Source organism: Micromys minutus (assembly GCF_963924665.1).
Source record: "Micromys minutus genome assembly, chromosome: X".
NCBI lineage: Eukaryota > Metazoa > Chordata > Mammalia > Rodentia > Muridae > Micromys > Micromys minutus.
This window is the reverse complement of record NC_137970.1, coordinates 24,384,311-24,400,217: the sequence shown is the minus strand read 5'-3', so window position 1 is coordinate 24,400,217 and position 15,907 is coordinate 24,384,311. Positions and strand designations below refer to the sequence as shown.

The 15,907-nt window shown below is 38.9% G+C and overlaps 2 protein-coding genes across 6 annotated transcripts in view; one reads left to right on the top strand and one right to left on the bottom strand.

The window, feature by feature from the left end:
- The window catches only part of GPM6B (glycoprotein M6B), a gene marked incomplete at its 5' end in the record, with an annotated part of 152,084 nt that extends 145,177 nt beyond the window's left edge, over nucleotides 1–6,907 (top strand). For 3 of the 5 annotated variants that reach the window (XM_080910986.1, XM_080910985.1, XM_080910988.1), the window contains 3 exons: nucleotides 455–528; nucleotides 1,902–1,967; nucleotides 3,378–4,892. In XM_080910986.1, coding sequence (XP_080767112.1) covers nucleotides 455–528; nucleotides 1,902–1,967; nucleotides 3,378–3,458 — 221 coding nt within the window. In that variant the 3' untranslated portion in view covers nucleotides 3,459–4,892. Of the gene's footprint in view, nucleotides 1–454; nucleotides 529–1,901; nucleotides 1,968–3,377; nucleotides 4,893–4,920 lie in introns of those variants that run through there. The other 2 variants (XM_080910989.1, XM_080910987.1) reach the window with 1 other exon arrangement.
- Nucleotides 6,908–8,905: 1,998 nt separating this feature from the next.
- OFD1 (OFD1 centriole and centriolar satellite protein) overlaps nucleotides 8,906–15,907 on the bottom strand; it is a 37,205-nt gene continuing 30,203 nt past the window's right edge. Inside the window, exons 19-23 of the mRNA XM_080909683.1 lie at nucleotides 14,371–14,484; nucleotides 11,130–11,284; nucleotides 10,382–10,534; nucleotides 9,834–9,901; nucleotides 8,906–9,025 (exon numbers count right to left, since the gene is read on the bottom strand). Of these exons, the coding sequence (XP_080765809.1) occupies nucleotides 8,983–9,025; nucleotides 9,834–9,901; nucleotides 10,382–10,534; nucleotides 11,130–11,284; nucleotides 14,371–14,484 (533 nt within the window). The 3' untranslated portion in view covers nucleotides 8,906–8,982. The remainder of the gene's footprint in view (nucleotides 9,026–9,833; nucleotides 9,902–10,381; nucleotides 10,535–11,129; nucleotides 11,285–14,370; nucleotides 14,485–15,907) is intronic.

The window sequence follows — 15,907 nt, the reverse complement described above, 5'->3', positions numbered from 1 at the left end:
AGTTTCTGGCCAGCCAGGACTACATAGTGAAACCTTATCTTAAAAAATAAAATAAAATCTGACATGTACAAATACTGAACTTCACTGAACAACATAGTCTACAGGAGAGAAAAAGAGATGGCCAACTGTTGAAATGTCACATGGACTAGAGTGACTTCGCTCTTGCTTCTTTGTCCTGCCTTGCCTGAGCTGCAGACACCAGTACCTTGATTGAAAAGGAACATAGCTAACAACTATAATTGGCATGTAGAATAGAAAGGTCTGCTAAGAACATGAGGTGGGCTGGGATTGTAGCAAAGTGGTTGAGTATGAATTTAGAATGTGCAAAAGCCCTACTATTGGGGGTGGGAGGGACCACCAGCCCTAGCACCACAAAATGCAAACAACCTAAACTGCAGCTAAGCCACTGGGCACTACAGCTTGGACTCATATTCTGTTGGGGTTTGCTTTGCAGGTATCATTCCTTGGAATGCTCTTCCAGGCAAAATCTGTGGCTCTGCCCTGGAGAACATCTGCAACACGAATGAGGTAAAGATGCTGCAGAGCAGAGGATGCACACACTTGGTGACTTACAATCTAAGCTGAGAAACAGGGCTCTAGATGATGGCCAAAGTGCTCTGAAAGGGAGGGCTCCTGTGTAAACTGCTGAACACTATTATAATCATCACTCTTCACTTCCACCTACAATAACAACATCCACGTCGGATGGTCTAGCCCATTTAGGAAGCATCCTTAAGGCAGTGTGTTATTCCTCTCTGCAATAGTTCATGATCCCAAACCTAAAAATCTGAGACATGATTTTTGGGAATGTTTTCACAAAGAACGTGTGGCTCAGGTAAATGAAAGTTAACTCAATTTTTTTAAAGTATGGCCAGGCATAGTAGTGCTTGCCTTTAATACCAGCACTCTGGGGGCAAAGGCAGGTGGATCTCTGAGTTCAAGGGTAGCCTGCTCAACAAAGCAAGTCCAGGAGAGCTATAGATACAAAGAGAAACTCTGTCTCTAAAAACAATCAAAGGTCTGGGTCTAGAAAGCAGAGATATATATGGCTTAGCAGTTAAGAACACTTGGTGCTGTTCAGGAAGACCCAGGTTCAATTCACAGTACCCATGTAGCAACATATAACAACTCACAACCATCTGTTAACTCCAGTCCCGGGGGACACAAAATGTTCTTCTGTCCTCCAAGGACACCAGGGACATATGTAGTACACACATATTTTATATGCATACAAAACATCCATTCCCAGAAATACAATTAAAAACAATAAGAGTAAAAAGGTATCCTGAATTTGTGCATATGTCACATTTTTAATAAGAGGCCAGGGCTAATCGTTCATATTTCCAGAACAATTTGTAATAAGGGCTTTTTTTTTCCTTTTTAGTCCTTGTTTGGCAAGGACATTGGAACCAAACTTTCTTAACACTAAAGTACTCATCAGCTGTGTGCTTACAACTGTTTATAAAACAAAAGTTTTCAAAGCTCTAGTGGGAATGTGTATATTCAAGACAACATTGATGTGTTTTGGGAAAGCACCAAGTTATAGAAACAATCTGCCTCTATCTTGCTTGTCTGTTTGTATACCTGTAAAATAAACTGTTGGCTCAGAGCAGAGCCTCCTAACCTTGGCTGCACATTGCAGCCATTGAGGGACTACACTATATCCATGCTTCAGGCCAAGATGTTTGGTAATCTGATGTGATTGGTCTGGGGTGCAGATTGAGCAACAGAAAGGCTTGAGGTTCCCAGCGATTGTAACAGTATCCAGGTCTCAAAGGGCATGTGGGCCTGTGCCCAGGCTAGCAGCCAACATTTGTGAAGGAGAGTGAAGCATCATTCCAGAACACACGTAAGGCCCTTCCCACCCCACAAAAGACTCATGGTGTCCTATTCTTTCCTAGTTCTACATGTCCTATCACCTGTTCATTGTGGCTTGTGCTGGAGCTGGTGCCACCGTCATTGCCCTGGTGAGTATCCCAGAACCACACTAGTGTATCATTTCTCCCCTGCCTCCAAATCACAGGTTTCCCTTTCAGCTTTTACCAGCAGATGAAGCAAAGGATCTGTGTATTCTGCTGTGGTTAACTGTTCCCTCTGTAAACTTACCAAATGTCTAGTTTGCAGGAAGTACTAGTGGCTGCCTTGGCACCGATTGATGCAATTTGGACACTGGAAAGAAGAGAGGGTACCAACACCTGCTGACTAGGCATAGCATGTTGCCTTTTTGCATTTAGCAATTAGTTCCATGACTTCATTCGGGGACAGAGACTCATGTGAGGCACTGCCCATTTCTTTGCAAAGAAACCTTGACTTCCAAATAGAAAGATAGTACATAGTTGATCTCCTTATGTGCAGAAATAATCTTCTATAAAGTCAATTCTAATGTTAAATTGTATATATTGAACATAGCCTGCTGGAGGAAATACAGAGTACCCTCTTGGTCATGTCACTCCATGTAGATTTCAGTGTAAGATACCTTAGTTAATATATACTAGTTGCATTACTAGTGTATGTGTACATGGCCAATATCACTATCACCCATGCCTACCTAGATAAAGGTTCTCTCATGCACATTATCTCTGGAAGGCATTCGCACACCTTTTTTTGGAAATTTTTAAGCAAATGTGGCACTGGATGCCTGTTTGCCATGGGTGCAAAACAAATGCAGCAAAGTATCACTTCAGTAGACATCAGCTGGGACTCTGCACATAACGGGACTCAAATCCGTAAGTGCTTTGTGCATGCCTGGTCATGGCTGAGAAAATATTGTTTTGGTGATTACATATTTTACCAAGTAGCCAAACTTGGAATCTGCACGTAATGAGAATCAGCTTATAAGCAAAGAGGATTGCATGCATGTCTGTTTTGCTTGGTTTCTGATTTGTAGCAAACTAGTTTAAGATCGGGAGAGCAAAGAGATTTCAGTGGCTTGTGGATGACCCATTCATTCTGTTTTCCTAACCATTAAGTCATTCCTTCCTATGAAATCACCATGGTCGTGACCTGTTCTCTTGGCTGAGCAACAGACAGGAAGAAGAGTAATTGCTGCTGAGCAGGCAGTTTGGGAAAGATGAGAAGAAATAGGGCACCGAGCTTCATCTCTCATACTGCTGACCCAGCTCTCCATCTTGTTATTCTTGAAATGCATCCAAGGCTTTTTAATAAGCTTACTGAGGGCAGAGCCAAAGACTTCCATTATGTATGTGTGATCAGAAAAGAGGCATGTGCTAGATGAGAGAAATCATCTGCTTTGATTAGAAGGTGGGGAGAAAGCCCTCAGACTGAGCTGGCACTTAGCCCTGCCCTGGTTTAGAGGTATCACACTATCAGCCCTCAATGCCTGTATCTTACCGCCCTGTTTTGTTCTCTTCCACCAGCTGATCTACATGATGGCTACTACATATAACTATGCGGTTTTGAAGTTTAAGAGTCGGGAAGACTGCTGCACTAAGTTCTAAATTGCATAAGGCCGATAAGGAGCTTTATTTAGAGAGCTCAGCTCTGTAGCATGAACATCACTGACACTCCAGACTAAAGCGGAGCCTAGGTTTCTGAAGTTTTGCTACAGTAATTTGTAAATAGCCTCAATTAACTCACTTTGAATGGTAGACTAAATAGGACTTACTGTACGTTAATTACAAAAGAATAGGGTCTGGCTATTCCCACAGTTTAAAAGGATTGTTACTTACTGACACTGGTGAGCATCCTTTGAAAAACAATTTTCTTGAACTTAAACTCTAAGCAGTATCTCTAAATGGATTATTAACACCTCGCCACAGCTGCATTTTCCATTCCTTTTGCTTGCTAACCAGACTTAGTGACGGGAAAGAGAATGAGCACCGACGGTGGCAAGTTAGAACCTAGCTTTCATTTTGTCACATCTTTCTAGAAAAATATTTCACAAGTATAGTTAAAATTAATTTTAAAGGGGTTTTAATATAACATGGTTGGCTCATTACCAAATAAATGCCAAGTTAGATCAGATAAAAATTTGAAGGGTATCACCCATTTAATTTTTCTGAAAAAATTATTATATATTTTTGATACAACACCGTCACTTCTTTAGAACCCACAAAACTGGCAACTTTAAATTGTCTGCTGCATAGCAACTGTTCCCTCATAACTAGGTTCTTAAATTACATAAAAGATTTTGATGGGAAGAGAAGTTGGGCTCAGATCTGAAGGTCTCATCTATGTTGAGAAGGAAGTATGGTATGAGAAAGGAGTTTGGCCTTTTAAAAAACTGAGCTGTGCAGATTTGTTTTGGGCAATGGGAAAATACATGGGAAGGATGTGTGTGCCACGAAAACTGTAAAGAATGATAAGGATTTTTATGTGAAATGAACCTAGAGGAAATGAAATACTGGCAGTTATAAAAGGAAGAAAAGTTTTCATTGCTAAAACATTGTTTACAGACTGCATACTTAAGTTTTTAATTTGAGGTTTGAGATTCATTTAATTTCTCCATGTTAAATATATACGTCTATAATCATTTACTTGAAATAAACACTTCTCACACTTTGTAGGCCTTCTGGGGAATTTCTTTTTTATCCACAGATAAGTCTTTGCTTTACATTTTTAAGCACTAAAAGCAACGTGTTTCTGAACTTCTGCCTTTGTCTTTTAAAGCTACTCTCAAAATGGTAAAGAGCACTGTCATGTATTTCATTTTTACTTCTTCTTAACAATAACTTTGGTCATTTTATTCCCAAGTTCACTATATTTGCATACTAACGTTTCTTCAGCCTCGTAATATGAAGCAAACTAGTAGAGCATGCTCCGTGTCCAACGGCTCTGCTAGCAGAAGAGTATTAATAGCCAATAACCCTCCCCTGTCCAGCTGATACGTCTAATCTGACTAGCAGCTCGCTTTGCCTTCTCACATGCTCACTAGCCATCATGCTCACCCTTCTTTTCCAGATCCACTTCCTCATGATACTGTCTTCTAACTGGGCTTACTTAAAGGATGCAAGCAAAATGCAGGCTTACCAGGATATCAAAGCAAAGGAAGAACAGGAACTGCAAGATATCCAGTCTCGGTCAAAAGAACAACTCAATTCTTACACTTAAAAGTGTTTGCCAGAGCGTGTCAGCCAACGAATTTACAGCTCTGACACATCATCAGACAGCTGCTCTGCAGTACAGATGTGTATCCCACCAAACTAATGTAGATGTACCAACATTTCACTGTCTGTTTCAAGCTGCTGGGGTGGATCTCTAGGAAAACCTTCCAGTGGGTAAATCATTTTCTTTAGAATATTGGAGGTTTCACATTAGCCATTTTAAAAGGCAACACTTTGGCAGAATGACCATTTATCCTTTGGAAAGTCGTGGCATGTGCACTTAACTGCTAGAGCAGTTCTAACAAGGGATAGAATCACATCATGCTCCTTAGTGGGGACCTATGGCATGCCAGTATCAAAGGATGTGACTCTAGATTTACATATGCCACCTGTCCTCCAGTGTTATCAAAATAGAATTAGTGTGAAGTTCATTTTTGATAGCTGACCTTTATTAACGTTTAGCTCATCAAACATAATGTGATTCTTCCAAACTTAAAATCAGCACCCCCATGGTCTCACACATTCATTTCCCAAGCCACTCAGAAACCTATCTTTTAGTAATGCTAAAATGAGCTGCAATCATGCTAAATTTATCAGTGCAGAAGCTGGATTCTGACCGGAGCTCTGCAAAATCAGCTTTAGAGTCGATCACAATGCAACAAAATGGAAGTAAGGATTTGGTGATCACCATTCGTGTTTGGAAACAAATATCAGCTCTGCCTTAATATTTGCTTTCAATTTCTAATAATTTATATTGTAATCAAAAACCCAAAATCCCTTCATAGATTTTTGTTCCATGAATATTTTTCTTAAGAAGTGTTACCTTGTTAAAATGACCACCATTCTAAACCATTTTTAAGTGGTCTGGACAGTGAGTTTACAGTTTCCTATCAACTATCTAAAACCTAACTGCAAATTGACCACAGACCTCTGACCTCCTACTTTTATAGACTTTAATACATAAGTAACTTAAATTAGGGTTGATATTTATTCCATTGTTTTCTTATCTAAATCTTAATTTCCTGGAATAATAATGTTTGATATTCAGCAAGAAAACTGCTTGAGTTTAAGCCATTTTCAAAAGAAACTTGCCTTCTAACTCATTGTGTTCCAGAACATTAAGTGACTAATAGGTACTGGGTATTAGTGATGGTAAGTTTTGTGTTGTTCTTTCTGGAATGATCCATATAACTGTGGGGTGCATCAGTGCTTTTCAAAGGGGCTGCATACTATAGGGTTAACTATGTATATTCATGTTAAGAGTTAACTTGTGATTTGGCTGTTTCCTGGATTTTAAAACATACACATGTGCAGAAATGTATTCAAATGAAAGGAAGCATACCTTTATGAAGATGCTATTAAAATTGAACATCAACTATAATATTTCATTTGGATTTCTTCTTTTGGTTAATGCCGAGAAACGCCTATTTGGATTCCTTTTAATTGGGAGACGCTCTCTTCTGTGTAGAACAGTTGTTCTAAGATAGCTTAGTGTTTTGTTTTCCTGTTGCATGACCGAATTCAATATTTTTTCCAGCAGTGGAGGTGCTGTTAGAGTCCAGTGTTCTAGAAGAGGCAGTGTCTAAGGCCTAATTTTACTTTTCTAATTCTGGTAGCTATTGCCAGGAATTTTTGAAAGTTTTGTTGAAGTAGTCTAATATTTTTTATGTAAAGAGCATTAAATTTTGCTATGTATAAATTTTTGTAACCTAACAGTGAATCAATATTTTCTATCAGTGCCAAGGGCTTCCTGTAGTTCTATTCAAGTGTTACAATAAATATTTGTAGATAATAGTCGATACTTGTGTATGCTTATTTTAAAGATCTATTTAGGTGGAAATAGTTGTGGATGTACTAAAGAATAATGAAATAAAATTATAGCTTCAATTGCTTGCCTTTTTACCATACATAAACCCTATCTTTCTCTGTTCGTAGTATGGTGTCATTTTTGAATCATATACATCATCAAAATTTTACATAGGTAGAGAAATATAGTCCATGGGAGAATGCTACTGGTTTTATTTTGCACATGCACACACAAAAAATGTTTTTAGCAAGAGCAAACTGAGAAAATGTTGTAACCCACTGGGCTGTATTTTGTGTAAAATGCTACTAGCACTTAAGAGTCTATGAAAAGCACACAATTTTCTTAACTAGTTTCTCCAATAAAAAGCTATCTACCTACAGGATTAACATGTAGCTTAATCTTGGCCAAAGTTAAAAAAAAACAAAAAACAAAACAAAAAAACTTTTTGGTTTAACAAGGGTTTATAAACTCTTGACTCGTTTTTAAAGCCAAAATTTAGAGGTATATTTGAGAATATAATGAAGTCTAATTCTAACACTTCATTCTCTAAGCAGCAACACTAAATTTATCTTGGGATTTCATTCTCTAACTTGATAACACTGTCAGGATGATTGTACATTTGGATGGTATCTACCTGACCTTTCTTAGTGAGGCCGTGCCTTTGGCATTATGGGCAGATCACCTCTAAATGAAGTGTTGCCTCTTGATCGCTCCCCTTCATTCACATACTGCAGGTGAATGAGCATGAGCCCAAAGTAATGAAATTTGTATCAATACCATCTGCTTAGTTTGCGTTTTGTCATTTTGTGTCACTGGATAAGCCTCCTAAATAAACACTAAAACCACAAGTAGCCTTAATCAACAGTAATTCTGCCATCAAACATAGGAACCTCTGGAGGGCACAGGTTTTTCTAATTACCTCTGGTTTAAGAACAAAACAAAACCATGAGCCAGGTGGTGGTGGTGGTGGTGGTGGTGGTGGTGGTGGTGGCACACACCTTTAATCCCAGCACTACAGTGGCAGAGGCAGGCACATCTCTGTCTGAGTTTGAAGCCACTCTGATCTACAAAGTGAGTTTCTGAACAGTCAGGACTGTCGACAAAGAAACCCCGTCTTGGAGGGTTAAAACCAACAACCAAAAAGTCAAAGTTATTAGAGAAACCTACATACTTAAAAATCAACAATTCCATCCATTATAAATAAGGATTGAGGATTCTACAGTAAAGATACTGGCTTACTCCTGCTACCAAAAAAAAAAAAAACCAAACAAAAACAAAAACAAAAAAAACAAACCAAAAAACTCTTTAGACAAGGTAACTAATAAAGAAGTTTGGGGTTTTTGTTTTATTTTTACAGTTCTGGAGACTAAGAATCTCAGTAATAAAGTGCTGGCAAGTTCAGTGACTGAAGAGGGTTAGGCTCTGGCTTGTACAGTGTCAAGTTTTGGGTACTTCTGAAAAGGATGACTGCTCTCTCATTCTATTTAGGAGGGTCTGCTTTCCTGTCATCACTGCCCAGAAGCCCACCTCCTAATACCATCACACTAGGGTTTCAACATATGAACAGTGGAGAAGCTACATGTTTAACCACAGCAGATGGCTGTGGTTTATAAACATTACAATGGAAAAATTTGTGTTCATGTCCAGAGAGGAAACTGCTCTGAAGATGGCTTCCTGTTTTATACATTATAGCCCAAGTATAGAGCTTAGTAAATTCAAGTGTGGCAGCTGACAAGATAAGTTTTCAAATAGGTATAACGTAAGACAAAAACAGTTTTGTCATTTTATTATAATGAATAAATTGCATGGCTAAAGAAAGGATTACATAGGCAGAGTGTGGTGATGCATACCTTAAAAGGAAGGCAGAGAGGCAAGTGAATCTTTGAGTTCAAGGCCAGCCATGGCTTCAGAAAGATCCTGTCTCAAAAAATAAAAGGGGTAGAGTAAGGATTTAATTGCCTGTTACTAATGTCTCATACATCATGGTACTAAATTAAAACAATGTTAAAAAACACTATACACAAAGTTTTCCATTGACAATTTTAATTAGAGAAAAACAAGAACACATATTACATGACTTCTTGTATGTGAGAAGCTAGACAGCTAATGTGATTACCAGATGTCATCTGGTTCTTCATGAGAAAAGCCTGGAGAACTAAAGAGAAAAATTAGATATTTAAAAAATTCATGCCAACTTCAAGATCAGTGGTTCTCAACCTGTAGGTCACAACCCTTTCACCGAGGTCATCTAAGACCATGGGAAAACATATATTTCCAGTTATGAAGTAGCAATAAAAATAACTTTCTGGTTGGGGATCACCACAACATGAGGCACTGTATTAAAGGGCTGCAGCATTGGGAAGGGGAAGAAGCCCTGCTCTAGATCTTCAGAATGGTCCTACTCCTCTCTGGTAGTGTTTTTGCCCTCACTTACAATTAGTATCAAGGTCAATTTCACAAATCAAATCACAATCAACTTTTTGAAGCCAGTGGGTTTTTCATTTTGTTCTGTTTTGTTGTTTCTGTCTCAGGCTGACCCCAAACTATGTAACCAAAACTGACCTTAAAATTTTAATCCTCATACTTCTACCTGAGTAATGAAATTACAGGCATGTGGCACCATGCCCTGTTTGAGGTGTTTGGGATTGAATCCAGGGATTTCTACCTTCTAGTTAAACACTCTACTAACTGAATTAAATCCCTATCCCTTTTAAATTCATAACTTTTGAGAGTCTTATTATATAGCCCAAGCTAGCTTCAAACTCTTGATCTTCCTGCCTCAGGCTCACAAATGCTGGAATTACCAGAATATACTACCATACCCAACTTTCAAATGTCAGTAAATTTTTACGGACTCAATGACTTCTTTAAGGCAAGCCCAACTATCTGATCATTTTTAGCTGACTACATGAGCAATACTGACTGACTTGCCTTAGGGACATAATGTTTGAAGGAAGCCATACCTTTCATCCTTGTCACTAGGCATCATCATATCCACCAGTGAGCATTCTTTGCCCGATTTTTTGGAGCTCTGACACAGGATGGAGAAAAGAATAATGTGAAAACAAGTTAACTTCAGAAAAAGGCCAAAAGTTAGTACACTTTGATTTCTCTAATAATTATTTTGGAAACATATAAGAGAGCCTAAAAAAGCCTCTTTAAAGTGAAACTTAGCAAGTACATCAAAATAATTCACAGTATGTATTTTCAATACTCATAATTCAAACAGAAAATGTTTCACAATCTATAATTCAACAAAACATCAAATAAAACATCCTATCAGGTACAAAATGACAAATTAGAATCTTTTCAATGTTATACCTAAACTAAGACTTAAATTTTATCAACAGTGTATATATTTTACAGAATCCTGGCTCTATTTCAAGTATTCACTTTCTAGCCTTTAACCTTCCTGTCTTTAATAGAGAACACATGCCCCAAGGTATTGGAATAAGCCTCCCCAGTGTGTCCCTCTCCTCTGCCATCCGATTGCTATCCATAGCACAGGCACCTTATCTGCACTTGATTGGTCCTGTCTCTGCTGGATAATTTTCATGTATTTTTCTAAAGGATTTTCACCATGAGCTGGTTTGTCTTTTTGTTCTTGAACACTCTTTTCTAATTCTTCTTCCATCTCAATCTTCAGTGAATCTTCAATCATCCTCTAGAAAAAGACCAGTGCCCAAAGAGGAAATACATGAATACGTTTTAAAAACTTTTTAGTCTTAAAAATCAAAATAATAAGATCCTTATCCTGGAAGCACAACTTGTATACCAAAGAAATGTGTGTTTAAAATGAAGTCATTGCTACTGTCAGATAAACAAACATGTCATTTTAAGGAAGGAAGGGATTAAGCAGGAGACCAAGAAATATTTTTAAGGCATGTTAAGTAGCCAAGAGCAATCCATCTGCCTAGCACTAAAATCAGAACAAGAAAGGTAAACAAAGATGTGTAGGCCTAGATGCCACTGTGCACTGACTAGATGCACCTCCTTGCCCTAGCTCTTCCATCTGGCTAGCTGGTTTTCCTGGAGTGCATATACAGAGGGAACTTATAGAAAAGATGAGAATACATGTGAATCTCTTTTCAAAACCAAGTTGCTCAGAAGGAGCACAACAGGAGAGGAAAGAGAATGCCTTTGAGGTCACCTGCTGCTTCTCTGACCTCACAGCATTACTGACTCACAACCTTGAGCTCAAGGTACTTGCTGAAGATGTCCTCTAAAGAAATGTATACAGGATTTAAGTGACACATTACCCGCTCCTGCTCTAGTTTTTCCAGCTCTCTTCTTTCCCTCTCTAGAGCGTCTTGCCGTTCATTCTGCCTTTGTTCTTCTCTCTGCCTACGTTCTTTCATGTGGAGTTCCCATAGCTGCTCTTCTTTTTGTTCTCCAGTTTGGCTCTGAGCAGCACCTAAAAGGACAGAAAACAGAGTGAATAGCTACCAGTATCAGATTTTTCAAATCAAGTCTTCTGCAGGCCTGCTTCATTTTCTACTGATTCTGATGACCTGCTCTAAGTTGTCTATTTTTACGGTCTTCCAGCTCACAGACTGTACCCTAGCAACACTCCTAGATTTTACTTTCCTGAGATGGATATAAACCACCACACCATATCACACTGTACTGATCCTGGTCCTTTCTAGGGATCATCCTTTTTCTTTCCTCCATTTTTATTCAATGTGTACAAGTGTTTTGCTTACACGTGTATCTGTGCACCATGTGCATGCAATCAATGCCTGAGAAGGCCAGAAGAGAGCATCAGATCACCTGGGACTAGAGTTACAGACAGGAGTGAGATGCCATATGGGTGATGGGAACTGAACCTGAGTCTTCTAGAAGAGCAGTTAGTGCTCTCAGCCACTGACCCATCTCTAACCCCACAAAAATGGAGAAATCCTCCTAAAGTTATAATGGTTCTTTCCTCATCTCTGTCTAGGTAGGTCATGGACATAAACAACCATAACACTCGAAACTCAAGAGGCTGAGCCCACAAGTTCAAGGGCAGCCCAGGCAACAGAGATTATCCCATATCTACTGAGCCACCAGTGCTTGTGTGCTTATCCAACTCATCTTGCTGCTAGAGACAGTTCCTCTGTGAGGCCCTCCTTACCATACTTGCCAATGCATTATACCTTCTTTCTAAAAAAGAGAAAAAACACGTGTGCTTATTTCCCTCCAGTTCTATTGCTTCTGAACAAGGCTCATGTTTTAATTACTTGTCTTTTTTCCTTTCATTCTTGGCACAAGTCCCTGCCCTTCAAAGGCTTAAGTAAGTCTCGGTTTCACAGATGATGATACTGGCCATTCTTTCAGTTCTAGCCCATGACCTACATACACCTTTTCACTCAAAAAAAAAAAAAAAATGCTAATCAGCAACAATGCCACAGATTCACCAAAGGATTTCAGACTCTTGTGTTGGGCTTTATCCCAGATGCTTAGCAGGAATAAGAGCTAGCTTTACTCAAAGAGAATGGCCACATAGATCTATCTATCTATCTATCTATCTATCTATCTATCTATCTATCTATCCATCCATCCATCCATCCATCCATCCATCCATCCATCCATCCCCCACCCACCAACCCATCTATATATCCATCTAGCCACCCAGCCATCCATTTAATATATGTTTGTTCTAAAATTCAAATATCAAAAGCTTACTTCCACAGATACAATTACTCTGTTCCTCCTTTCCAGTGGAGGAGAGGTTACTTCAAATGGTTCTACTTTCTGACAGGGAATAGCAATGACAAAGTAAGTCTGTTGTTGAAAAAAAAAGTAAAAAAGAAGAAAGGAAAAAGGCAGAAGGAGGGAGGAGAAAAAAGAGGAAACAGAGCAGGATGAAAAAATGTGGCAAGAGAAAAGAGAGAGGAAGTGGCAGAATTATATAGAAACTTCTTTAGACACAAAAGCCAAGACCAGAAGCATATGCATTAGGAACCTCAAGGACACAACATTTTTACCTTTTTTTTTTTTTTTTGTTCCTAGACGAAGAGGCAGAGATTAATATATGAGAATTTCTCAAATGGTCTAGTAATTATCTCAAGAGCCATGAATGTAGTATCCTATACATCTCAAAGCAGAACATCCAGCTAGCTACTAACTGATTTCCCTCAGCTAGTATTTTGACTATTTCCTTCAAGTGTGTGAACATGGCCACTGCACCTTCTACAAGGTGAAGGTGCCTGCTGGAATCCTTCATTGTCCCACCCTCTTATCCCAGACTCTCCATGAAGGCAGGAGCTAGATTTGGCTCAGTGATTATACCTAGCCTCTAGGCAACTACTATACAGGTGCTTGCTTGGTTCTGGTTTAATAAATTGTCTTCCAAAGCACTTACTCAGGAATAAGTATAATCAAAATCTCTTGCTCCTTTTCAGTAATTCCTTATTTTCCAGAGTACTGTGGCTTCCAGAGTACTTCTAGAGTCCCATCAAAGTACTATGAAGTCTTTGCATATGTTGTGTGTGGGGGTTAATGGTGTCCCTGTTTGGGCAGCACTAAGAGGCAACTTTAAGTAAGACATTTCCTTTCAAGTTTGAGGCTGAGAAGAAAAGGACCTGGCTGTGGACTGGGCTAGAACAAAGCACAAACTTCCTCTCAGTTCTTTGCTCCCTCTACCACCTGACGGAGAAGTAAATAAGCTGAAGAAGAGGAAAAAAAATGGGCCAGGCAGAAGACTGACAACCACTTTCCTCCAGTGATTATGTAACAATATCAACTTTTCTAAAGACTGAAATATATACATTTTTCTATCCTAATTTATGAAATAAATAAATCTAGTAAAAAAATAAACACTAAAAAGTTGCAATAGTAAAGCTATACAACGAATGAGCTTAACCATTACTTTAGGTTTTTAACAATTTCTAAAGAAGATAGGGAACAGTTTTTGCAGAAGAGGAGCTCAAGTAAACTTTTTAAAAAGAATAAATAAGAAGTCTTCTCTTTGAGGTTTTCCTTAACAGTTTGTACATGTTCACACAGGATGAATGATAATGCCACAAGCCAAGCCTCTGAATAATCTATATATTTATGGAAGTCCTACAGGACCAGGGATGACTCAGCAGATAAAGGCACTTGCTACAAACCCCAGTTTGATCCATGAGAACTGACTACCCCAAGTTGTCCTTTGACCTCCATAGACAAACACAAAAATACAAACAAAACAAACAAACAAAGAATGTTGGGCCTAGAGAGAGAGCTCAGGGATTAAAAGTGTTTGCTAGTCTTCTAGAGAACCAGCATTTGATTCCCAGAACCCATCACCAGGCAGCTCACAGCTCACAGCTGCCTGAAGCTCTAACTCAAAAGATTCAATGTCTTCTTCTGGCCTCCCCAGGTACGTGCACACTCATGTACATAGACAGACATACACCAATATACATAATTCAATAAATAAATGTAATAATAGGAGTGATGTAGGAAATGAGTTACAGAGCATACAGATCAGCATGCAGTATGTAATTATTGTTTACTGCTAGTTAAAGAACCACTTACTTGGGTAGCTGTGCAAAATGGGTCTGGAAGACAGAGTAGCTGCAGCAACATCTATACCAGGCATGTCACCAGCAGGGTGGAGTCCTTCTGCTTCAAACTCTTCTGGCTTGTTCCCTGCATCCATATGAAGTACAATAATTGTGCCATAAGTCCTTAGTAACAGCAGCGGAGCGTCATGCAATACAGGAGTGGGGGGGGTGCTTGGGAGTTTTAAGGAGTGGTAGGGATAGGTCATGGAACACCAAAAGTGCTCTTTCCTAAAGAGTTCTAAATCCAACTACTTATGAAGTGCTCAAACCTCAATATTTTAAAGAATTACATGTGTGTAAAAAAAATCAATACAGTACTAGAGAATTTATTTGGTTTGATGATAAAATCCTTTGAATCAACCTAAATATCAATGATAAAATGTCAGTCAACACCTGGTACAAAGGGGAGAGCTTTGGTAGCAGAGAGCTACTGGAGTAGGGGGAGTCAGTGTATTTTTTTTAAGGAAAGAGGTCCTGTTGGGTTACCCCTGCTCTAGTAGATGATCCTACATCCGTACACCTGTGCTCTGACTGGACTCAGTAGGTTGGAGGGAGACATGAAGGGGGAGTCAGGGAGGGGTTGAGGAAGAATAGGCAGTGGCTATGATCAAAATACACTGTATACATGTATGAGATTTTCAAAAAATGAAAAAATCAATGATTTAACAAAGTCAGATTAACTGTTGAGTTAAAAAAATGACAAAATTTACTCTCTTTTCACTTAACTATGCAGAATATGATTATTTTCAGATCTAACAATGAAATTTATAAGCCCAAATGATAGATTCTATACAAATGTAAAGAATTCTCAAGAGTGTCGGAGGTGACGGGCCCTATATCCTTATCCTTATGAAGTAGGTGACACTGTTGGAGGCAAGGCTATAGTATAGTCAGGCCACCATTTTCCTGACTTCTCATCTTAATGTTTGTGTATCCATGTAGAGACAGGTCAATGCTCAGTGTCTTTCTAAGTCACTCTCTACCTTATTTTTGTGACAGAGTTTATCACTGAACCTGAAAGTTCACTTATATGGCTATACTGGATGGCTAGTAAGCCCCAGGGCATCCTCCTGCCTCTACTTCCAGAGTATACCACTCACCCAGCCTTAGCCACTGTCCCAGCCCTTCATTTGAATATTCCTTCACCTCCATTCTACCAGTGAAGATGAGGTTTCCTTAAGTCTGAAGAATCAACAGGATCAATATAACTTAAACAGTATCTTCATACTCCACAAAAAGGAAAAGAGTGAACAATGAAACACTTACTTAGAATCTATGAGTTATAACAACTGTTTTCAAAGGAAATTCAAGTGCACCTTAAAATTCTCTGTCACAGAAAGGCTGTCAAGACAGCTCAGCAAGTAAAGGTACCCCCCATTAAATTTGACTACTAAGTTCAATGCCTGGGACACACAAAGTGAACCAAAAGAACTGACACATGCAAGTTGTTCTCTCGTCTCCATGATGTGTGCTGTGCTGCAAACATACATGTTACATACATGTGCATA